General features: G+C 38.9%; 1 protein-coding gene across 6 annotated transcripts in view; it reads right to left on the reverse strand.

Moving 5' to 3' along the window:
* Positions 1 to 25,945, reverse strand: part of EDA (ectodysplasin A) — a 435,371-nt gene that overhangs the window by 115,710 nt on the left and 293,716 nt on the right. For all 6 annotated transcript variants that reach the window (XR_012026765.1, XM_072818360.1, XM_072818359.1 and 3 more), the window contains one exon: positions 10,045 to 10,147. Coding sequence is in view for 5 of the 6 variants with exons in the window: in XM_072818360.1 (XP_072674461.1) it covers positions 10,045 to 10,147 (103 nt within the window). In the remaining variant the exon portion in view is untranslated. The remainder of the gene's footprint in view (positions 1 to 10,044; positions 10,148 to 25,945) is intronic.

Here is a 25,945-nt window from a genome sequence, read left to right on the forward strand (position 1 = left end):
TCCAGTTTTATTCTTTTCCATGTAGTTTTCCCAGCACAATTTGTTGAAGAGACTGCTTTTCCCTCAAGCTTGGGACCAAAAAAGCTTGGGTTTATTTCTGGACTCTCTATTCTGTTTCATTGATTTATGTGTCTATTTTTGTACCAGTAGCATAGTTTTTTGATTATTACACCTATGTAGTATATTTTGAAATCTGGGATTGTGATACCTCCAGCTTTGTTCTTTTTCAAGACTGTTTCAGTTATTTGAGGTCTTTTGTGATTCCATACAAATTTCAGGATTATTTGTTCTAGTTTCATGAAAAATGTTGATGGTATTTTGATAGAGATTGCATTGAGTGTCAAGATTACTTTGGGCATCATTGGGCATTTTAACAATTTTGTTCTTCAAATCCATAGGCATGGAATATATTTCCATCTATTTGTGTCATCTTCAGATTTTTTCACCAATGTTTTGTAGTTTTTGGAGTACAGGTTTTTCACCTCCTTGGTTAAGTTTGTTCCTAGGTACTTTATTATTTTTGGTGCAATTACAAATGAGATTGTTTTCTTAATTTCTCTACTATTTCATTGTCAGTGTATAGAAATGCAACAGATTTCTGTACATTGACTTTGTATCCTGTGACTTTCACTGAGTTCATTTATCAGTTGTGGCAGGTTTTTGGTGGAGTCTTTTAGGTTTTTATATATAGTATCATGTCATCCTCAGAGAACAAAATTTTACTTTTTCTTTGCTGAATCTGGATACCTTTTATTTCTTTTTGTTGTCCGATTGCCGTGGCTAGGACTTCCAGTACTATGTTGAAGAAAAGTGGAGAGATTGGACATACTTGTCTTGTTTCTAATCTTAGATGAAAAGCTCTCAGTTTTTCTCCATTGAGAATGATATTAGCTGTGGGTTTTTCATATATGATCTTCATTATGTTGAGGTATGTTCCCTCTAAACCTACTTTGTTGAGAATTTTTTTTAAAGATTTTAAAAATTTATTTATTCATGAGCAACACAGAGAGAGAGACTGAGAGAGAGGCAGAGACACAGGCAGAGGGAGAAGCAGGCTCCATGCAGGGAGCCCGACGTGGGACTCCATACCGGGTCTCCAGGATCACGACCCGGGCTGCAGGCGGCACGAAACCGCTGGGCCACCGGGGCTGCCCTGTTGAGAATCTTTAATCATAAATGGATGTTGTACTTTGTCAAAAGCTTTTCTGCATTGATTTTGCTCTTTTTCTTTTCTGTTGTTATTTTGATGTATCACATAATTTATGAATATTGTACCACATTTGCATCCCTGGAATAAATCTCACTTGATCGTGATGAATGAGTTCTTAAATTGTTATATCTGGTTAGCTAATATTGTGTTGAAGATTTTTGTGTCTATGTTCATTAGAGTATAGGCCTCTAGTTTTCTTTCTTTGTAGTGTCTTTTTATGGTTTTGGTATCAGGATAGTGCTGCCCTTATGGAGTTCATTTCAAAGCTTTCTTTTCTCTTTTATTTTTGGGAATAATTTAAGTAGGATAGGTACTAATTCTTCTTTAAATGTTTGGTAGAACTTACCTGTGAAGCCCTTTTGTCCTGGACTTTTGCTTGTTGGGTCTTTTTTTTAATTACTAACTCAAATTCACTGCGAGTAATAGGTCTATCCAAATTATGTAACTCTTCCTGTTCAAATTTTGAAGCTTATATGTTTCTAGGAATTATCCATTTCTTTGAGGTTGTTCAATTTATTGGCATATAATTTTTCATAATATTATCTTATAATTGTTTGCATTTCTCTAGTGCTGGCTGTTATTTGTCCTTCATTTCTGATTTTATTTATTCAAGTCATTTCTCTCTCTCTCTTTGATGAGTCTGGCTAAAGGTTTATTAATTTTGTTTATCTTTTCGGGGAATGAGCTCCTAGTTTCAATGATCTGTTTTATTGTTTTGTCAGCCTCTATTTAATTTATTTCTGCTCTAATCTTTATTATGTCCAACCTTCTAGTGACTTTGGGCCTTATTTGTTTTTATTTTTCTAGCTCCTTTAGATTAAAAGTTAGGTTGTTTATTTGAGATTTTTCTTGCTTTTTGATGTAGGCCTGTATTCCTATAATCTCCCCTTTAGAATGGCTTTTGCTGCATCCCAACAATTTTGAATCACTGCTTTTTCATTTTCATCTGTCTTTATGTATTTTTTTATTTCCTCTTTGATTTCTTGGTTGACCCATTCATTGTTTATAAGCATGTCATTTAACCTTCATGTATTTGTGTTCTTTCTAGATTTTTTTCTTGTGATTTCTGGTTTTGTACCACTGTAGTCAGAAAAAATGCACAACATGATTTCAATCTTTTAAAACTTACTGGGATTTGTTTTGTGGCCTAACATGTGATCTATTCTGGAGAATGTTCCATGTGCACTTGAAAAGAATGTGTAGTCTGCCACTTTAGGATGGGATGTTCTGAATATATTTGTTAGGTCCATCTGGTCCAGTGTGTCATTGAAAGCCACTGTTTCCTTGTTGATTTTTTGTTTGGATGATCTATTCATTGATGTAAGTAGGGTGTTAAAGTCCTCTATTATGGTATTATTGTCAGTTTCTTTTTTTTAATCTGTTAATAGTTGTCTTTTGCACTTGGGTAGTCCTATATTGGGTACATAAATATTTAAAATTGTTATATCCTCTTGTAGGATTGTTCCCTTTATTATTATGTAGTGTTCTTCTATGTCTCTTGTTACAATCTTTGTAAGTCTGATTTGTCTGATAGAACTACTGCTACCTTAGTTTCTTTTTTGCTTCTGTTTGCATGGCAAATGTTTTTCCATCTCTTCACTTTCAATTTCCATGAGTTTTTAGGTCTGAAGTAAGTCTCTTGTAGGCAGCATTGCTTTCTTATCCATTCAGTCACCTATATCTTATGATTGGAGCATTTAGTTCATTTACATTAAAATTATAAATAGGTATATACTTATTACCATTTTGTTACTTGTTTTAAGTGTTTCTTTAGTTAGTTAATTAATTAATTTATTTATTTAAATTTTAAAAATTTATTCATTTCAGAGGGCATGCAGGAGTGGGAGGAAGGGTGGAGGGACAAGCAGATTCCCCACTGAGTGGGGAGCCTGATGCGGGGCTTGATCTAAGGACCCTGAGATCATGGCCTGAGCAAAAGTCAGGCACTTAACTGACTAAGCCACCCCAGGCCCCCCTTTTGTAGTTCTTTTCTCTTCCTTTCTTCTCTTGTTTTTTTTTTCCCTTGTGGTTTGATGGCTTTATTTACTGATATGCTTGGATTCCTTTCTCTATATTTCTTTGCGTATCCATTAAGAGTTTTTGATTTCTGGTTACTATTGGTTCATATATAACATCTCATGCATATAGCAGTCTATATTAAGTTGATAGGTTTTGACCCATTCTCAATCTCAGGCTCCTCCACCTCCACCTACCTGAATTCTTGAATCCTTTTCTGTACCGCTTTACTCTGTATCTCCCCATTTTTTCTTATCTCAGAAATAGCAATTCTACAGTCTAGTGCCTTAGGTCCAAAACTGTGGGGTCATCTTTGGCTCTTTTCTGTCTTTCATACCATTTATATAATCAATCTGACAATCCTGTCAGTGATTCTTTGAAATCTATCCAGTATCTGACCACTATATCTCACTACTCATATTGTTCCCATCCTGGTCTAAACCATCATCTTTTCCCTGGATTATTGGTATATTCCCCTAACAGGTCTTTCTGCTTCTGTTCTTTCTCACTGTATCTAATTTCTCATTTATTTAATATTTTATTAATTTTTAATTTTAGTTCTAGTACAATTTACATAAATGTTATATTAGTTTCAGGTGTACAATATAGTGATTCAATAATTCAATACACCACCTGGTGCTTATCATGGCAAGGGCCCTCCTTAATCCCTACTTCCCCAGGCACCTCCCCTCTGGTAACCATCATTTGTTCTCTATAGTCTGTTTCTTGGTTTGTCTCTCTCATTTTTTCCTTTCCTCATTTGTTTTGTTTCTTAAATTTCACATATGAGTGAAATCCTACTGCATTTATCTTTCTTTAACTTATTTCACTTAGCATTATACTCTATAGCTTCATTGATGTCACTGCAAATGGCAAGATTTCATCATTCTTTATGGCTGAAAAATATTCCATTGTATATATATACCATAACTTTTTATCCATTCATCAATTGATGGACCCTTTGGCCACTGCCACAGTTTGGCTATTGTGAATAACGCTGCTATAAACATAGGGCTGCATGTATCCCTTTGAATTAGTGTTCTTGTATTCTTTGGGTAAATTCCCAGTAGTGGGATTGCTGGATCATAAGGTAGTTCTATTTTTAACTTTCTGAGGAACCTCCATACTCTTTTCCAGAGTGGCTGTACCAGTTTGCATTCCCACCAACAGTGTCTGCAGCTATTTTTTTTTTTTTTGCACCTATTTTCAATACAGCAGGAAGAAGGATTCTATTAGAACAGAGGCCAGATCTTGTCAAATCTCTGCTCAAAATCCTCCAATTGGTCCCCATCTTACACAGTATAAACTTCAGAGTCCTTACCTTGTCCTACAAGGGTCTATGTTTGAGTTTGCCCACTGAACTCATCTCCTTCTCCTCCTTGCTCACTCTGCTCCTAGCCACACTGATATTTCGAGAACATACCAAGAATTTTTCTGTAACAGAGCATTTGTATTTATTATTTCTTCTATCCCTCTCCTCTTCAAAATATAATATGAAGAGCCCATACTTTCATTTCATTCAGATCCCTTCTGAAATGTTTCCTTAATAGAGGGGCCTTCCCTGATAATTTTATAGCACACACCCCATCACATTCTCTCCTTTTGCCCAGCTCTATTTCCACAACATTTAACACCACCAATTTTATTTATTGTCCATTTTCTTTACATTGTAAGGTAAGCTCATAGAGGTAAAAAAGAAATGTATTGGGATCCCTGGGTGGCGCAGCGGTTTGGCGCCTGCCTTTGGCCCAGGGCGCGATCCTGGAGACCCGGGATCAAATCCCACGTCGGGCTCTCGGTGCATGGAGCCTGCTTCTCCCTCTGCCAGTGTCTCTGCCTCTCTCTCTCTCTCTGTGACTATCATAAATAAATTAAAAAAAAAGAAATGTATTTTAAGAGTCTACTATGTGCCATGTCCTTTTCTAGACATGGGGATATAAAAGTGAATAAAACAGATAATACCACTATACTTCTGGCATTTCCATTATAGAATTATATAAGCTGCTATATTTTCTCAGTAAATATCTGAGGAACGCATTGAATGAAAATAGCATAGACTCAATAGAGTAATAGGAATGGTTCAAAAGTAAACAATATTTAGATTGGCTCCTCATTCTTTAACTCATTAATCACTCAACCCATATAAAGAAATGGATCTGTAGCTTCCTAGGTGAAAAGCTAGAGATTTATTTGAATCCCAGGACCTCCAGACATTCTATACTCCAACCACTAAGGGCTCTTGTGTTTCTCCTAAGTATTCTGTTTAAAGAAAAATATCTGAAGTCATCCAAATTGGCAAGGAAGAAGCCAAAACTTTCACTCCTTAAAGAAGACATGCTACTCTATGTAGAAAACTCAAAAGACTCCACCAAAAAATTGCTAGAACTGCCTCATGAATTCAGCAAAGTCACAGGATATAACCTTAATGTATTTCTGTACACCAATGATGAAGCTCCAGAAAGAGAAATCAAGGAGTACACCCCATTTACAATTGCCCTTAAAACCATAAGTCACCGAGGAATAAATGTAACCAAAGAGGTGAAAGCCCTGGACTCTGAAAACTATAAAATGCTGATGAAAGAAACTGAAGAGGACACAAAGATGTGGAAAAACATTCCATGCTCACAGATTGAAAGAACAAATATTGTTAAATGTCTCTACTACCCAAAGCAATCTACAGATTTACTGCAATCCCCATCAAAATACCACCAGCATTTTTCACAGAATTAGAGCAAACCATCCTAAAATGCGTATGGAACCACAAAAGATCCCAAATAGCCAAAGTAATGTTGAAAAAGAAAAGCAAAGTGGAGGTATCACAACCCCAGGCTTCAAGCTGTATTACAAAGTTGTAATCATCAAGACAGTATGGTTCTGGCACAAAAACAGACACATAGATCAACGGAACAGAATACAGAACCCAGAAATAGACCCACAACTATATGGTCAACTAATCTTCAACAGAGCAGGAAAGAATATCCAATGGGAAAAAAGACAATCTCTTCAACAAAGGGTGTTGGGAAAACTGGACAGCAGCAACACACAGAATGAAACTGGACCACTTTCTTATACCATACATTAAAAAAAATTCAAAATGGATGAAAGACCTAAATGTAAGACAGGAAACCATTGAAATCCTAGAAAAGAAAACAGGCAGTAACCTCTTTGACCTCAGCTGCCACAAATTCTTTACTAGACACATCTCTGGAGGCAAGAGAAACAAAAGCAAAAATGAACTACTGGGACCTCATCAAGACAAAAAGCTTCTGCACAGCAAAGGAAACAATAAAACTAAAAGGGAACCAACAGAATGGAAGAAGATATTTGCAAATGACATATTGGATAAAGGGTTAGTATCCAAAATCTATAAAGAACTTATCAAAATCAATGCCCCCAAAATAAAAAAATCCCAGTTAAGAGATGGGCAGAAGACATGAACAGACATTTCTCCAAAGAAGACATCCAGATGGCTAACAGACACATGAAAAGATGCCCAACATCCCTCATCATCAGGGAAATATAACTCAAAACCGCAATGAGATACCACCCCACACTTGTCAGAATGGCTAAAATTAGCAGCATAGGAAACAACAGATGTTGACAAGGATGCAGAGAAAGGGGAACCCTTTTGCACAGTTTGTGGGAATGCAAACTGGTACAGCCACTCTGGAAAACAGTATGGAGGTTCCTCAAAAAGTTAAAAATAGAACTACCCGGGGATCCCTGGTGGCTCAGCGGTTTAGCGCCTGCGTTTGTCTCAGGGCGCGATCCTGGAGTCCCGGGATCGAGTCCCACGTCGGGCTCCCGGCATGGAGCCTGCTTCTCCCTCCTCCTGTGTCTCTGCCTCTCTCTCTCTCTCTGCCTCTCTCTCTCTCTCTCTCTCTCTCTGTGTGTCTATCATAAATCAATCAATCAATCTTTAAAAAAAAAATAGAACTACCCTACCACTCAGAAATTGTACTACCAGGTATTTATCCAAAGGATACAAAAGTGCCGATTCCAAGGAGCACATGCACCCCAGGGTTTATAGCAGCACTATTAACAGTAGCCAAGTTATGGAAAGAGCCCAGCCCAAATGTTCATTGACTGATGAATGGATAAAGAAGATGTGGTATATATATTCAATGAACCACTACTCAGCAATCAAAAAGAATGAAATCTTGCCATTTGCAACAATGTGGATGGAACTAGACTGTATTATACTAAGTGAAATAAGCCAAAGACTTAATCGATATCATATGATTTCACTCATATGTGGAATTTAAGAATCAAAATGGATCAGCATAGAGGAAGGGAAGGAAAAAAAATAAGATAAAAACAGAGGGAAGCAAACATGAGACCCTTAACTACAGAGAACAAACTGAGGGTTGCTGGAGGGGAGGTTGGTGGGGAGGATGGGCTAAATGGGTGATGGGCATTAAAGAGAGAACTTGTTGGAATGAACACTGGGTGTTCTATGAAAGTGATGAATCACTAAAGTCTTCTCCTGAGACCGATACTATACTATATTTAACTAACTTGAATTTATTTTTTATTTTTATTTTTTTTACTAACTTGAATTTAAATTGAAAAATGAAAAATATCTGGTATTGCATGAGAAATTTGGCATTCACACAAAGTGACCAGAATCTAGTGACTATCAAACCAGGAGGAAATGAGATAAGGAGTGTTACAAATTAAGAAGAGAAGCTTCCACCTTGTCCAGAGAGGAAAAAAAAAAAAAAAAAAACTTTGTACCAATATAGAATAAACACTAAAGAATATCAATAGCAGGGCAGCCTGGGTGGCCCAGCAGTTTGGCGCCACCTTCAGCCCAGGGCGTGATCCTCAAGACCGAGGATCCAGTCCCACATCGGGCTCCCTGCATGGAGCCTGCTTCTCCCTCTGCCTGTGTCTCTGCCTCTCTCTCTCTCTTTGTCTCATGAATAAATAAATAAAATCTGAAAAAAAAGAATATCAATAGCAGAGATGCCAGTAGCCAGATCCAGAGAAATTAGTGGGAGAGAGGAGGATACTGACTTCTTTTTTTTTTTAATATATTTTTTAAAGATTTTATTTATTTATTTATTGTAACACACACACACACACACAGAGAGAGAGAGAGAGAGAGAGAGAGAGAGAGAGACAGGCAGAGGGAGAAGCAGGCTCCATGCAGGGAACCTGACGTGGGACTCGATCCCGGAGCTCCAGGATCACACCCCAGGCTGTAGGCGGCGCTAAACACCGGGCTGCCCCGGATACTGACTTCTTTAAGAGAAAACTTGGGAGGCCAGATGAAGAGGCAAACTTTAGAATCTATTAGACTTCCCACTTGGAGGGAGAAAGGAAGACCATGCCCACTGCAGAAAGTGATATTGCTCTTACCACCTCACCCCTCTCCTCCTTAGCAACCAGGGAATATGAAAGATTTGGTGGTTCTAGAAGTAGCTTCAGGGGAAGAGTTAATGATAGAAAAACTGACATGTATCAAGGGTGAGATGATTAGGTGAGGAAAAGGACAATTATTCTCAGATCTCAGCTTCAACAATAGCCTTCTGATGACTGCCAGGAAACTGGCTGCAAGAAGTATGTGAATAATGGCTGCCTTTTACTTCGTGGACCACATTTCCGAGGATTGGCCTGGTGACTGATTATAGGTAAAGTGTCTGCTTTAAAGAATGGTCCTACTAGTCCAGTTCTCTATTCAAGGACTCAACAATGCTGTCACCTCCAGAGACTAGAAAATCCTACTTATTTCTCTGACTGTCCTTTTTTATTACAGAGCCCTTGTTGTGAGTCCTTGTTGTGAGCCCTTGTTGTGAGACTTCATTTAGTTCTAATTCTTGCTCCTACTGACAAATTCCTGGGCCCATTTCTTCAATAGCAAATGACTTCTGGAACAGCATACATCATTGGCCCTTACTGATATTGACAATATCAGCTTAAAAATCTCATTTTTATCTTTATATAGTCATATTGTTTTGCAACCCCCACCTGACATATAGCTTTGGCAGATGTAGGCAGACACATACTGTCTTTAAATCCAGATGTCTCTGCAGTAGTCAAGAGCTCTGTATTCTACAAATTCTTGTGTGAAGGAGGTACATTTGTCACTCGACAGAGTGATGTTGAAACAGCAATTCAAGGACCCTGCCCAGAAACCAATGCAACATTTTGTTATGCTCCACAAAATGCATTGCTAGTTAACTCAAATTTGTGTCACTCTCAGTAAGAAGGGTTTTAATGGCACATCATAACCTTGCTGAAGGGTAAATCAACATCATCAACTTACATTACAAACACCAACAGTTTCCCAGGTACTGAGCTAGATTCTAGAGTTATATAAAAGGAAATGAACCCCTGCCCTCAAGGATCTTACAGATGAGTTCTAAAAGTTCTAATTCATGTTTGAGCATCGTAGCTGATACTAACATTGACATAATTACCATTGGGATTAACACATCATATAAGTGCCATCATGACACTCTCAATTCCAAGAATAGGACTGAATCCTCTTGGATTTAGTAGATATGGGGTGTCCAAGAAAGATGAAGTCCTTATGGATGTGACCTTGAGAGATATAAATGCTACCATGGCTCTCAGATATACAGTGAAAGGACTGAAAACATCTAGGGTTGGAGGAGAGAGGATCTTTGTATATTCAGCTTTATTGTCAAGTTTTATGGACTGATTCATAGATTAGGCTGGAAAAAAATTTCTGTGACCTTTGGTCTATGGACAATATGTGAGATAGGGAAGCACATTTGAGAAGATAGCTCTCACAAGTGTACTTCTCATTTATCATAACGTGTGATAAAAGATCACCCAAATATACTTACCATCTGTTCCTTCACTGTTTTTGCTTCTTTTATTGCGGCGAAAACGCCTTTCATCTTCAGAGTATGATTTTTCCTCAGGGAAGAAGAAATTCAGAAGGGCCATCTACAAAAATAAAAAGTAGATGAGTCAAAGGTTGACCCTAGTCAACCATAGCTAACATAAAAAAAAAACTGGCTTTCTTTAGACAGTCTACCTTCACCTTAAATCTGTGTGTCTAAAACCTGAGCCCATCTTCTCCATTGTACAAATATATTTCATCTTTGTGGGCATAAAATAGCTTTATTTTTATTGCAAAACTTTAAATAATATAAAAATATAAAGTCACAAAAATCTTGTCTCTCCGAGATAACCACCATAATATTTCTATACATATATATTTTTTACCTAAGTGAGAATATTTTCATTTAGTTTTATACTGCTCATAGCCTGCTTTCTCCACTCAACCATATATTTTCTATGGTCCAAATAGATACATGTCTATTATTAATAGCTACATTGAATTTCATGCTATGGATGTGCCATCATCGCCATCAGTTATTATTCCTTATTATTTAATTTAATTTATTATTTTTTCAACATAGTCTGTAGTATTGTCTCAGAAGACTTCAGTGATTCATCACTTTCATAGAACACCCAGTGTTCATTCCAACAAGTTCTCTCTTTAATGCCCATCACCCATTTAGCCCATCCTCCCCACCAACCTCCCCTCCAGCAACCCTCAGTTTGTTCTCTGTAGTTAAGGGTCTCATGTTTGCTTCCCTCTGTTTTTATCTTATTTTTTTTCCTTCCCTTCCTCTATGCTGATCCATTTTGATTCTTAAATTCCACATATGAGTGAAATCATATGATATCGATTAAGTCTTTGGCTTATTTCACTTAGTATAATACAGTCTAGTTCCATCCACATTGTTGCAAATGGCAAGATTTCATTCTTTTTGATTGCTGAGTAGTGGTTCATTGAATATATATACCACATCTTCTTTATCCATTCATCAGTCAATGAACATTTGGGCTGGGCTCTTTCCATAACTTGGCTACTGTTAATAGTGCTGCTATAAACCCTGGGGTGCATGTGCTCCTTGGAATCGGCACTTTTGTATCCTTTGGATAAATACCTGGTAGTACAATTTCTGAGTGGTAGGGTAGTTCTATTTTTTTTTAAAGATTGATTGATTGATTTATGATAGACACAGAGAGAGAGAGAGAGAGAGGCAGAGAGAGAGAGAGAGGCAGAGACACAGGAGGAGGGAGAAGCAGGCTCCATGCCGGGAGCCCGACGTGGGACTCGATCCCGGGACTCCAGGATCGCGCCCTGAGACAAACGCAGGCGCTAAACCGCTGAGCCACCAGGGATCCCCGGGTAGTTCTATTTTTAACTTTTTGAGGAACCTCCATACTGTTTTCCAGAGTGGCTGTACCAGTTTGCATTCCCACAAACTGTGCAAAAGGGTTCCCCTTTCTCTGCATCCTTGTCAACATCTGTTGTTTCCTATGCTGCTAATTTTAGCCATTCTGACAAGTGTGGGGTGGTATCTCATTGCGGTTTTGAGTTATATTTCCCTGATGATGAGGGATGTTGGGCATCTTTTCATGTGTCTGTTAGCCATCTGGATGTCTTCTTTGGAGAAATGTCTGTTCATGTCTTCTGCCCATCTCTTAACTGGGATTTTTTTATTTTGGGGGCATTGATTTTGATAAGTTCTTTATAGATTTTGGATACTAACCCTTTATCCAATATGTCATTTGCAAATATCTTCTTCCATTCTGTTGGTTCCCTTTTAGTTTTATTGTTTCCTTTGCTGTGCAGAAGCTTTTTGTCTTGATGAGGTCCCAGTAGTTCATTTTTGCTTTTGTTTCTCTTGCCTCCAGAGATGTGTCTAGTAAAGAATTTGTGGCAGCTGAGGTCAAAGAGGTTACTGCCTGTTTTCTTTTCTAGGATTTCAATGGTTTCCTGTCTTACATTTAGGTCTTTCATCCATTTTGAATTTTTTTTAATGTATGGTATAAGAAAGTGGTCCAGTTTCATTCTGTGTGTTGCTGCTGTCCAGTTTTCCCAACACCCTTTGTTGAAGAGATTGTCTTTTTTCCCATTGGATATTCTTTCCTGCTCTGTTGAAGATTAGTTGACCATATAGTTGTGGGTCTATTTCTGGGTTCTGTATTCTGTTCCGTTGATCTATGTGTCTGTTTTTGTGCCAGAACCATACTGTCTTGATGATTACAACTTTGTAATACAGCTTGAAGCCTGGGGTTGTGATACCTCCACTTTGTTTTTCTTTTTCAACATTACTTTGGCTATTTGGGATCTTTTGTGGTTCCATACGCATTTTAGGATGGTTTGCTCTAATTCTGTGAAAAATGCTGGTGGTATTTTGATGGGGATTGCAGTAAATCTGTAGATTGCTTTGGGTAGTAGAGACATTTAACAATATTTGTTCTTTCAATCTGTGAGCATGGAATGTTTTTCCACATCTTTGTGTCCTCTTCAGTTTCTTTCATCAGCATTTTATAGTTTTCAGAGTCCAGGGCTTTCACCTCTTTGGTTACATTTATTCCTCGGTGACTTATGGTTTTAAGGGCAATTGTAAATGGGGTGTACTCCTTGATTTCTCTTTCTGGAGCTTCATCATTGGTGTACAGAAATACATTAAGGTTATATCCTGTGACTTTGCTGAATTCATGAGGCAGTTCTAGCAATTTTTTGGTGGAGTCTTTTGAGTTTTCTACATAGAGTAGCATGTCTTCTTTAAGGAGTGAAAGTTTTGGCTTCTTCCTTGCTAATTTGGATGCCTTTTATTTATTTATTTTTTGTTGTCTGATTGGTGAGGCTAGGGCTTACAGTAGTATATTGAACAACAGTGATGAGAGTGGACATCCTTGTTGTATTCCTGATCTTAGGGGAAAACCTTTTAGTTTTCACCATTTAGGATGATGTGATCTTTGGGTCTTTCATTTACTGCCTTTATTTTATTATGTTCCTTGTATACCTACTTTCTTGAGGGATTATATCAAGAAAATATGCTGTACATTGTTAAATGACTTTTTGCATCTATTGAGAGGATCATATGGTTCATGATCTTTCTTTTATTAATGTAGTGCATCATCACTACATCAATTTGTGGATGTTAAACCACCTTTGCAGCCCAGCGATAAATCCCACTTGATCATATTGGTAGTATCTTGTCAAGAATTTTTGCATCGGGGAGAGGGGCAAGATGGCGGAAGAGTAGGGTCTCCAAATCACCTGTCTCAACCAAATTACCTAGAAAACCTTCAAATTATCCTGAAAATCTATGAATTCGGCCTGAGAATTAAAGAGAGAACACCTGGAATGCTACAGTGAGAAGAGTTCGGCTTCTATCAAGGTAGGAATACGGGGGAAAAAAGAAATAAAGAAACAAAAGGCATCCAAGGGGGAAGGGCCCCGCAAGGAGCCGGGCTGGGGCCCGGGCGATTGTCCTCGGGACAGGAGAGCCCCGTCCCGGAGAAGCAGGAGCTGCACCAACCTTCCAGGGCAGAAAGGGGCTCGCAGGGAGTTGGAGCAGGACCCCAGGAGGGCAGGTATGCCCTCAGGCTCCCTGGGACAGTAACAGAGCAACTGCGCACCCAGGAGAGTGCGCCGAGCTCCCTAAGGGCTGCAGCGCAAACGGCGGGATCCGGAGCAGCTCGGAGGGGCTCGGGGGCGGCTCCGTGAAGGGGGATGCGGGGCGGGAGCGGGAATCCAACATGCAGGCCCTGGAGCACAGGGCGCCGGGACACAGCCCAGGATCCGGCCTCCCCCCGGGACAGGCAGAGGCCGGGAGGGCCCAGGACAGCAAGGACGCTCCTGCCAGAGCTGAGCAGATCAGCGGCCCCGCCCCCGGAGCCTCCAGGCTCCTGCAGACAGAGAGCTCTGTAGTTACTGCGGGAGCTGACTCCAGGGCTCCAGAGCTGGCCGCCGCCACAGGGGTTGTTCCTCCTGTGGCCTCACGGGGTAAACACCCCCCACTGAGCCCTGCACCAGGCAGGGGGCAGAGCAGCTCCCCCAAGTGCTAACACCTGAAAATCAGCACAACAGGCCCCTCCCCCAGAAGACCAGCTAGACAGACAATTTCCAGGGGAAGCCAAGGGACTTAAAGTACACAGAATCAGAAGATACTCCCCCGTGGTTCTTTTTTTCTTTTTTCTTTTTGTTGTTGTTTTGTTTTGTTTTGCTTTTTGTTTCCTTCCCCCACCCCCTTTTTTTTCCTTTCTTTCTTTTTCTTTCTCTTTTTCTTCTTTTTTTCTTCCTTTTTTTTTCTCTTTCTCTTTTCTTTCCTTCTTTCTCTCTTTTTCCCAATACAAATTGCTTTTGGCCACTCTGCACTGAGCAAAATGACTAGAAGGAAAACCTCACCTCAAAAGAAAGAATCAGAAACAGTCCTCTCTCCCACAGAGTTACAAAATCTGGATTACAATTCAATGTCAGAAAGCCAATTCAGAAGCACTATTATACAGCTACTGGTGGCTCTAGAAAAAAGCATAAAGGACTCAAGAGACTTCATGACTGCAGAATTTAGAGCTAATCAGGCAGAAATTAAAAATCAATTGAATGAGATGCAAATCAAACTAGAAGTCCTAAGGACTAGGGTTAACGAGGTGGAAGAACGAGTGAGTGACATAGAAGACAAGTTGATAGCAAAGAGGGAAACTGAGGAAAAAAGAGACAAACAATTAAAAGACCATGAAGATAGATTAAGGGAAATAAACGACAGCCTGAGGAAGAAAAACCTACGTTTAATTGGTGTTCCCAATGGCGCCGAAAGGGACAGAGGACCAGAATATGTATTTGAACAAATTCTAGCTGAAAACTTTCCTAATATGGGAAGGGAAACAGGCATTCAGATCCAGGAAATAGAGAGATCCCCCCCTAAAATCAATAAAAACCGTTCAACACCTCGACATTTAATAGTGAAGCTTGCAAATTCCAAAGATAAAGAGAAGATCCTTAAAGCAGCAAGAGACAAGAAATCCCTGACTTTTATGGGGAGGAGTATTAGGGTAACAGCAGACCTCTCCACAGAGACCCGGCAGGCCAGAAAGGGCTGGCAGGATATATTCAGGGTCCTAAATGAGAAGAACATGCATCCAAGAATACTTTATCCAGGAAGGCTCTCATTCAAAATGGAAGGAGAGATAAAGAGCTTCCAAGACAGGCAGCAACTGAAAGAATATGTGACCTCCAAACCAGCTCTGCAAGAAATTTTAAGGGGGACTCTTAAAATTCCCCTTTAAGAAGAAGTTCAGTGGAACAATCCACAAAAACAAGGACTGAATAGATATCATGATGACACTAAACTCATATCTCTCAATAGTAACTCTGAACGTGAACGGGCTTAATGACCCCATCAAAAGGCGCAGGGTTTCAGACTGGATAAAAAAGCAGTACCCATCTATTTGCTGTCCACAAGAGACTTATTTTAGACAGAAGGACACCTACAACCTGAAAATAAAAGATTGGAGAACCATTTACCATTCGAATGGTCCTCACAAGAAAGCAGGGATAGCCATCCTTATATCAGATAAACTAAAATTTACCCCGAACACTGTAGTGAGAGATGAAGAGGGACACTATATCATACTTAAAGGATCTATCCAACAAGAGGACTTAACAATCCTCAATATATATGCCCCGAATGTGGGAGCTGCCAAATATATAAATCAATTATTAACCAAATACTTAGATAATAATACACTTATACTTGGTGACTTCAATCTAGCTCTTTCTATACTCGATAGGTCTTCTAAGCACAACATCTCCAAAGAAACGAGAGCTTTAAATGATACACTGGACCAGATGGATTTCACAGATATCTACAGAACTTTACATCCAAACTCAACTGAATACACATTCTTCTCAAGTGCACATGGAACTTTCTCCAGAATAGACCACATACTGGGTCACATATCGGGTCTGAACTGATACCATAAGATTGGGATCGTCCCCTGCATATTTTCAGACCATAATGCCTTGAAATTAGAACTAAATCACGGGATCCCTGGGTGGCCCAGCGGTTTGGCGTCTGCCTTTGGCCCAGGGCGCGATCCTGGAAACCCGGGATCGAATCCCACATCGGGCTCCCGGTGCATGGAGCCTGCTTCTCCCTCTGCCTGTGTCTCTGCCTCTCTCTCTCTCTCTGTGAGACTATCATAAATAAAAATAAAAATAAAAAAAAAAGAACTAAATCAGAACAAGAAGTTTGGAAGGACCTCAAACACGTGGAGGTTAAGGACCATCCTGCTAAAAGATGAAAGGGTCAACCAGGAAATTAAGGAAGAATTAAAAAGATTCATGGAAACTAAGGAGAATGAAGATACAACCGTTCAAAATCTTTGGGATGCAGCAAAAGCAGTCCTAAGGGGGAAATACATTGCAATACAAGCATCCATTCAAAAACTGGAAAGAACTCAAATACAAAAGCTAACCTTACACCTAAAGGAGCTAGAGAAAAAACAGCAAATAGATCCTATACACAGCAGAAGAAGAGAGTTAATTAAGATTCGAGCAGAACTCAACGAAATCGAGACCAGAAGAACTGTGGAACAGATCAACAGAACCAGGAGTTGGTTCTTTGAAAGAATTAATAAGATACATAAACCATTAGCCAGCCTTATTAAAAAGAAGAGAGAGGAGACTCAAATTAATAAAATCATGAATGAGAAAGGAGAGATCACTACCAACACCAAGGAAATACAAACAATTTTAAAAACATATTATGAACAGCTATACGCCAATAAATTAGGCAATCGAGAAGAAATGGACGCATTCCTGGAAAGCCACAAACTACCAAAACTGGAACAGGAAGAAATAGAAAACCTGAACAGGCCAATAACCAGGGAGGAAATTGAAGCAGTCATCAAAAACCTCCCAAGACACAAGAGTCCAGGGCCAGATGGCTTCCCAGGGGAATTCTATGAAACGTTTAAAGAAGAAACCATACCTATTCTCCTAAAGCTGTTTGGAAAGATAGAAAGAGATGGAGTACTTCCAAATTCGTTCTATGAGGCCAGCATCACCTTAATTCCAAAACCAGACAAAGACCCGACCAAAAAGGAGAATTACAGACCAATATCCCTGATGAACATGGATGCAAAAATTCTCAACAAGATACTGGCCAATAGGATCCAACACTACATTAAGAAAATTATTCACCATGACCAAGTAGGATTTATCCCCGGGACACAAGGCTGGTTCAACACCCGAAAAACAATCATTGTGATTCATCATATCAGCAAGAGAAAAACCAAGAACCATATTATCCTCTCATTAGATGCAGAGAAAGCATTTGACAAAATACAGCATCCATTTCTGATCAAAACTCTTCAGAGTGTAGGGATAGAGGGAACATTCCTCAACATCTTAAAAGCCATCTACGAAAAGCCCACAGCAAATATCATTCTCAATGGGGAAGCACTGGGAGCCTTTCCCCTAAGATCAGGAACAAGACAGGGATGTCCACTCTCACCACTGCTATTCAACATAGTACTGGAAGTCCTAGCCTCAGCAATCAGACAACAAAAAGACATTAAAGGCATTCAAATTGGCAAAGAAGAAGTCACACTCTCCCTCTTCGCCGATGACATGATACTCTACATAGAAAACCCAAAAGTCTCCACCCCAAGATTGCTAGAACTCATACAGCAATTCAGTAGCGTGGCAGGATACAAAATCAATGCCCAGAAGTCAGTGGCATTTCTATACACTAACAATGAGACTGAAGAAAGAGAAATGAAGGAGTCAATCCCATTTACAATTGCACCCAAAAGCATAAGATACCTAGGAATAAACCTAACCAAAGAGGTAAAGGATCTATACCCTCAAAACTATAGAACACTTCTGAAAGAAATTGAGGAAGACACAAAGAGATGGAAAAATATTCCATGCTCATGGATTGGCAGAATTAATATTGTGAAAATGTCAATGTTACCCAGGGCAATATACGCGTTTAATGCAATCCCTATCAAAATACCATGGACTTTCTTCAGAGAGTTAGAACAAATTATTTTAAGATTTGTGTGGAATCAGAAAAGACCCCGAATAGCCAGGGGAATTTTAAAAAAGAAAACCATATCTGGGGGCATCACAATGCCAGATTTCAGGTTGTACTACAAAGCTGTGGTCATCAAGACAGTGGGGTACTGGCAGAAAAACAGACACATAGATCAATGGAACAGAATAGAGAATCCAGAAGTGGACCCTGAACTTTATGGTCAACTAATATTCGATAAAGGAGGAAAGACTATCCATTGGAAGAAAGACAGTCTCTTCAATAAATGGTGCTGGGAAAATTGAACATCCACATGCAGAAGAATGAAACTAGACCACTCTCTTGCACCATACACAAAGATAAACTCAAAATGGATGAAAGATCTAAATGTGAGACAAGATTCCATCAAAATCCTAGAGAAGAACACAGGCAACACCCTTTTTGAACTCGGCCACAGTAACTTCTTGCAAGATACATCCACGAAGGCAAAAGAAACAAAAGCAAAAATGAACTATTGGGACTTCATCAAGATAAGAAGCTTTTGCACAGGAAAGGATACAGTCAACAAAACTCAAAGACAACCTACAGAATGGGAGAAGATATTTGCAAATGACATATCAGATAAGGGCTAGTTTCCAAGATCTATAAAGAACTTATTAAACTTATTAAACTCAACACCAAAGAAACAAACAATCCAATCATGAAATGGGCAAAAGACATGAGCAGAAATCTCACAGAGGAAGACATAGACATGGCCAACATGCATATGAGAAAATGCTCTGCATCACTTGCCATCAGGGAAATACAAATCAAAACCACAATGAGATACCACCTCACACCAGTGAGAATGGGGCAAATTAACAAGGCAGGAAACAACAAATGTTGGAGAGCATGCGGAGAAAAGGGAACCCTCTTACACTGTTGGTGGGAATGTGAACTGGTGCAGCCACTCTGGAAAACTGTGTGGAGGTTCCTCAAAGAGTTAAAAATAGACCTGCCCTACGACCCAGAAATTGCACTGTTGGGGATTTACCCCAAAGATACAGATGCAATGAAACGCCGGGACACCTGCACCCCGATGTTTATAGCAGCAATGGCCATGATAGCCAAACTGTGGAAGGAGCCTCGGTGTCCAACGAAAGATGAATGGATCAAGAAGCTGTGGTTTATGTATACAATGGAATATTACTCAGCTATTAGAAATGACAAATACCCACCATTTGCTTCAACGTGGATGGAACTGGAGGGTATTATGCTGAGTGAAGTAAGTCAGTCGGAGAAGGACAAACATTATATGTTCTCATTCATTTGGGGAATATAAATAATAGTGAAAGGGAATAGAAGGGAAGGGAGAAGAAATGTGTGGGAAATATCAGAAAGGGAGACAGAACGTAAAGACTCCTAACTCTGGGAAACGAACTAGGGGTGGTAGAAGGGGAGGAGGGAGGGGGGTGGGAGTGAATGGGTGACGGGCACTGGGGGTTATTCTGTATGTTGGTAAATTGAACACCAATAAAAAATAAATTAAAAAAAAAGAATTTTTGCATCCATGTTCATCATGGATATTAGTTTGTAATTCTCCTTTTCAGTGGGGTCTTTGTCTGATTTTGGGATCAAGGTAATGTTTGCCACCTAGAATGAGTTTGGAAGTTTTCCTTCCATTCCTGTTTTTTTGGAACAATTTCAGAAAAATAGGTATCAATTCTTCTTTAAATGTTTGGTAGAATTCCCCAGGAAAGCCATCTGGACTCTTGTTTATTGTGAGATTTTTGATTACTGATTCAATTTCTTTTTTTTTTTTTTCTGATTCAATTTCTTTGCTGGATATGGGTCTGTTCAAATTTTCTACTTTTTCCTGTTTCAGTTTTGGTAGTTTATGTTTCTAGGAATTTATTCATTTCTTCCAGATTGTTCAATTTGTTCACATATATTTACACATAATAATATTCTCTTATAATTGTATTTGTATTTGTATATTGTACAGTGTTTGTTCTGATCTCTCCTCTTTCATTTGTGATTTTATTCATTTGGATATTTTCTCTTTGGCTAGGGGTTTATCAATTTTGTTAAGTTTTTCAAAGAACCAGCTCCTAGTTTCATTGATCTTTTCTATTGTTTTTGAAATTTCTATATCACTTATTTCTGCTCTAATCTTAAATATTTCCCTCCTTTTTTTGGCTGGGGGCTTAATTTGTTGTTCTTTTTCCAGCTCCTTTAGGTGTAAGTTTTATGTATATTTGAAACTTTTCTTGCTTCTTGAGGAAGGCCTATATTGCTATATACTTGCTTTTATGACTGTCTTTGCTGCATCCCAAAGGTTTTTGGGTGTTGTGTTTTCATTTTCTTTTGCTTCCATGAATTGCTTTATTTCTTTAATTTCCTGGTTAACTCATTCATTCTTTAGAAGGATATTCTTTAACCCCCAAGTGTTTATGGTCTTTCCATTTTTTTTTCCTGTGGTTGACTTCAAATTTCAGAGTGGTGTGATCTGAAAATATGAATGGTATGATCTCAATATTTTTGTTCCGGGTGACACCTGACATGACACCCAGTTCATGATCAATTCTGGAGAATGTTCCATGTGCACTCAAAAAGAACATATATTTTGCTGCTTTAAGATGAAATGTTCTGAATATATCTGTTAAGTCCACCTGATCCAGTGTGTCATTCAAATCCATCAATTCATGGTTGACCTCCTGTTTAGAATATCAGTCCATTGCTGTGATTTGGGTGTCAGAGTCCCCTATTGTCATTGCATTATTATCAATGAGTTTCCTTAAGTTTGTTATTAATTGATTTATATATTTGGCTGCTCCCAAGTTGGGGGCATAAATATTTACAATCATTAGATCTTGTTGGATAGACCCTCTACTATGATATAGTGCCCTTCTTCACTTCTTATTTCAGTCTTTGGTTTAAAATCTAGTTTGAAAAAATAAAATAAAATAAAATCTAGTTTGTCTGATTAAGTATGGCTATTTCCACTTTCTTTTGATGTCCATTAGCATGATAAATTGTTCTCTACTCCCTCGCTTTCAATTTGGATATGTCTTTGGGTCTAAAATTGCTTTTCTAAGCAGCACAATGACGGGTCTTATTTTTTTTTAATCCATTCTGATACTCTCTGTCTTTTGATTGGAGCATTTAGTCCATTTACATTCAGAGTAATTACTGATAAATATGAATTTACTGACATTCTATTACCTGTAAAGCCACTGTTCCTGTAGATAATCCCTGTTCCTTTCTTTCTTGCTTTTGGTCTCTCTTTCCCACTCAAAGGATCCCCTTTAATATTTCTTGCAGAGTTGGTTCAGTGTCCATAAACTCCCTCAGTTTTTGCCTGTCTTGGAAACTCTTTATCTCTCCTTCTATTCTGAATAATAACCTTGCTGCATATAGTATTCTTGGCTGCATATTTTTCCCATTGAACACATCGAATATATCATGACACTTTCTTCTGGCCTGCCGTGTTTCTGTGGATAGGTCTGTTTGCTAACCTTTTATTTCTACCCTTGAAGGTTAATGATCTTTTGTCCCTCACTGCTTTCAGAATTCTTTTTTTTTATTTCTCAAGTTTCACTATAGTGTATCTTTGTGTTGACCTATTTTTGTTGATTTCTAAGGGGAATTCTCTGTGCCTCTTGGACTTGAATGCCTATTTCCTTCCTCAGATTAGGGAAGTTTTCAGCTATAATTTGTTCAAATAAACTTTCTGCCCCCCCCCAACTCTTCTTCTTCTGGTACTCTTATGATATGGATATTATTGTGCTCTGTGGAATTGCTGAGTTAGCTAAGTCTATATTCATGACCTAATAGTTCTTTCCCTCTTCTTTTTAGCTACATTATTTTCCATAATTTTATCTTCTGTATCACATTTATATTCCTCTACTTTCATCCTCATTGTGATTACATCCAGTTCGTTTTGCATATCAGTTATACCATTAAAAAAATTAAATTTTAAAAGATTTTGTTTATTTAATAGAGGGGGAGAGAGCACAAGCAGGGGGAGTGGCAGGCAGAAGGAGAGGGAGAAGCAGACTCCCCGAGGAGCAGGGAACCCACTGTGGGGCTTGAACCCAGGACCCTGGGATCATAACCTGAGCTGAAGGCAGACACTTAACCCACTGAGCCACCCTGGCACCTAGTTATAGCATTTTTTATTTTGGCCTGACTAGTTCTTAGGTCTTTTATCTTTACCCTCAGGGGTTCTCTGGTGTTTTCTATATGTCTTTCAAGTCCAGCTACTATTCTTATGACTATTGTTCTAAATTCTTTTTTTTAAAGATTTTATTCATTTATTCACAAGACACACACACACACACACACACACACACAGAGAGAGAGAGAGAGAGAGAGAGAGAGGCAGAGACACAGGCAGAGGGAGAAGCAGGCTCCATGCAGGGAGCCCGACATGGGACTCTATCCCGGGTCTCCAGGATCACGCCCTGGACCGAAGGTGGCGCCAAACTGCTGAGCCACTGGGGCTGCCCCTAAATTCTTTTTCAGCTATATTGCTTATATCTGTTTTGAGCAAATCCGTGGCTGTCATTTCTTCTTGATCTTTCTTTTGAGAAATCCTCCATCTTGTCATTATGTCTAGGTTTCTGTCTTTTGTGTGTTATGAAAGTTTGTTATGTTTCCTGCTCCCGAGATTAATAGTATATTAAGAAGGGGTCATACACTGTCCAGGGCCTGGCACTTCATGAAGTATTTCTAGTATAAGCTGTGTGCACTCTGATGTTGTGTTTTGGCAGCTCTTTTCTATATTCAGTCCTCTGCAGAGTTCCTCGTTGCTTGCAGTGGGCATTTGCACTTTTAACTAGGTGTCCTTTTATTTGTTTGTTAAAGTCTGTTAAAAAAAAAGCCTGATCCAGGAAAAAAGTAAAAGGAATAGCAAACAACCAAACAAAAAACTATAAGCCTGATTATAAAGAAAAAAAATGAGGAAAAAAGAAAAGAAAAAATAAAGAAGCCTAATCCAAAAAAAGAGAAAAGGAAACAAACCAACAAATGAAAAAAAACACTAAAAGACTGATTCCAAAGAAAAAAGAAAAATAGAAAATAAATACTAGAAGAAGAAGAAGAAGAAGAAGAAGAAGAAGAAGAAGAAGAAAAGAAAGAAAGAAAGAAGAAAGAAAGAAAGAAAGAAAGAAAGAAAGAAAGAAAGAAAGAAAGAACAAACGAACGAGCTTGGTCCAGAACTGAAACTGACACTTTGGATCACTCTATGATGACTTGTACATGCAGGGTGCTTGTGTTGGTCTTCTGAGGGAGAGGCCCCCACTGTGCTGCCTCACAGTCAGATATGCCTTAGTAAAGATGTATGGTGCTGGGGGCAGCATATGGTATGAGTCCAGCCTCCACTGGAGGTGCTGTGTTTCTCTCTGAAGTCCAACTGTGCCAGTGGGTTGGGGGAAGATGGTATCGCCCTGCCTTTTTGTCCCCAGGTAGGGGAACTCCCGGCTGCTGCTGTTCAGGAGGCCCTCGCAGAAAAGTGAACAATCTCCCTTCCAGTGTCCTAGGCTTTCATCAGATCCCTGCACCTACCCAACCTGCCTGTAACTGGGCCATCAACATGCCTGGCCACTGTTCTATGTTTTATCTCTGGCCAGCAGCTGGTATTCAGAATTCCAACTCTTAAAGGGCCTGGCAAGGGAAGGACATGCTCCCCTCCCTGGAGGGAGAGACTCACAGCACTGCACCAGGCAGGCATCATTCTGTCCCGGAAAAGCAGTCATGTGGTCACCCAAGTGCCTGGAGTCTATGGTGAAGTATAGCAAAAAGCTGCAACCAGGTTATCTGCCCTCAGTGCATCTCTGTCCCCTGCTGTGGAATTGTTGCTGAATGGCACCAGGCGGGGATTTTGTCCTTAACTAGGCAACATACCTTTTCCCAAATGTATTCCAGGAAGGGGAAGATTCTTTCCCAGAGCGACCGAAGGGAATCCCCATACCATGGTCCCTTGCATGAACCCTACGTGCTGCTCTCTCGCTTTCTTCATGAAAAGGGCTCCTTCCCCTCCATGGCACTATGCTTTTTTCTCCCCCAATTCACATCTCTGAACCTTGCATCTGACATATTCTCTTCCTCCAGTTGTACAGATTGTTTTCTTATCAAATTGATTTCCTAGTTGTCCAAAATGATTTGATGTTGATCTAGCTGTGTTTGAGTGATGAAGCAAGCCCAGGGTACCCCCCCCCCTACTCCATCATCTTAACTCCTTCTCTACCCCAAATCCTTTTACTTTTGAAGTATTATTTCTATCATTCCAACCAAGAAATTTTGGTTAATCTCTGAGTCCCCTCTCTTCTGCTTCAAATTATCTATTAAGTTATCCTTCAAGTCCCATTTGTCCACATAGTTCTGGGGTTCAGAGAGCTCAGTCATAAATTTCTAACTTCCCACACATACTATATTGATGTCTGCCCAGAATTAAACTGCAGGTTGTTCCTCCCTCTGGGACTTCATTATTATACATCCACAACTTTTTCACATTCCTATTTCTGCTGAAGTTTTGGTTTGCCAGTATCCTATGCATCCAATTATAATTGGATAGTACCAGTTATGTCAAAATTCTTCTGGGAGTTAGCCATGACAAAGCACACAACCATTCTTCTTCCTTTCCTAGACAGCTACAGAACTCCTACAGCGCTCATAGTCTGTAAGACTCATTTTGATCCTTTATCCTCTACTGTCTTCCAATGATCTCTCATAATAATACAATGTTTTATAAGTGAATGGCCCTGGTTTCACTAATGATAATCATAACTTACATATATACTTGTTTGAGTCAATCATAATCTTGCAGCATGAGTGCTTCTTTGTGGTTTAAAAAAATGTGCTTGAAGTAAACTGTGGACTGAGTAGTAGGACTGAGAGTGACTCTACTCCTGACTGACACTTTTATAGCCTTGGACAAGTTACATAATCTTTAATTTTCTTATCTGTAAATAGGGGATAATAATAGTACTTTGGTCATAAAGTAGTTGTAGGTTTAGTACAGCATCCAGCATTTAATATACATTCAATAAATGCTAGTATTACTATATTAAAATTAATCTCCAATTATACTGGTTGGATACTTTGAGGGTTAAAAATGAAGAAACAAATCTGCATTTTCATCGTAGTATTAGTTCAAAATACAATTCCAGAATCCTCATATCTGCTGCATCTCTAATTGGAAAAAAATGGGTAGAATTTAAAAAGGCTTTACCATTCTATGCTAACTTACTTCAAAATTGTGTGATTTACTGTTTATATAGAACAATTACACCCAATAGCTTTACTGTACATGATTAGTGTCTTGTAGAATATATTCATGTATCAAATATAAAAATGTATAGATAATCTCCAACTTGCCATAGGGCTGTATTTAAAAACATTTAGATTGAACTATATGAAATTATTGTTTTGTGTCCAAAATGCTTGAATATCAGTAATTTCACACAGATCAACTAAGCAGTATTTTTAAATCACTTGATTGGAATTTAAAATGGATTTCCCCATAGAATCAGCTTAATAAAGTCTGGCTGGGTTTCCACATAAAGCCCATAGACAGTTACTTAACCTACAATATGAGTAAGCACTCATACTATTAATATAAATCCAAACTGCTATTTATAATAAAATCTCAATCATTTGGAACTCTAGAAGAAGTCATTCTGGATAAAACAGTTTTCTTGACAACTTCGCTGAAACTTCAGCTATTTGGATAGAAACCAGTCTATAATCTATGATTTAATTGAGGGTTTACTGAATACATGGAAGACTATTTGTTTGTACAGTAAAAGGCCCCAGTACATTATGGTTTTAGGTTTGAAAAAGTACAATTACATTACAGAGCAATACATGCTTTGTTAGAATTGTACAGTTCTCTGAGAGCAAGAGAAAATCA

This window comes from Canis lupus, chromosome X (assembly GCF_048164855.1).
Source record: "Canis lupus baileyi chromosome X, mCanLup2.hap1, whole genome shotgun sequence".
Lineage (NCBI taxonomy): Eukaryota > Metazoa > Chordata > Mammalia > Carnivora > Canidae > Canis > Canis lupus.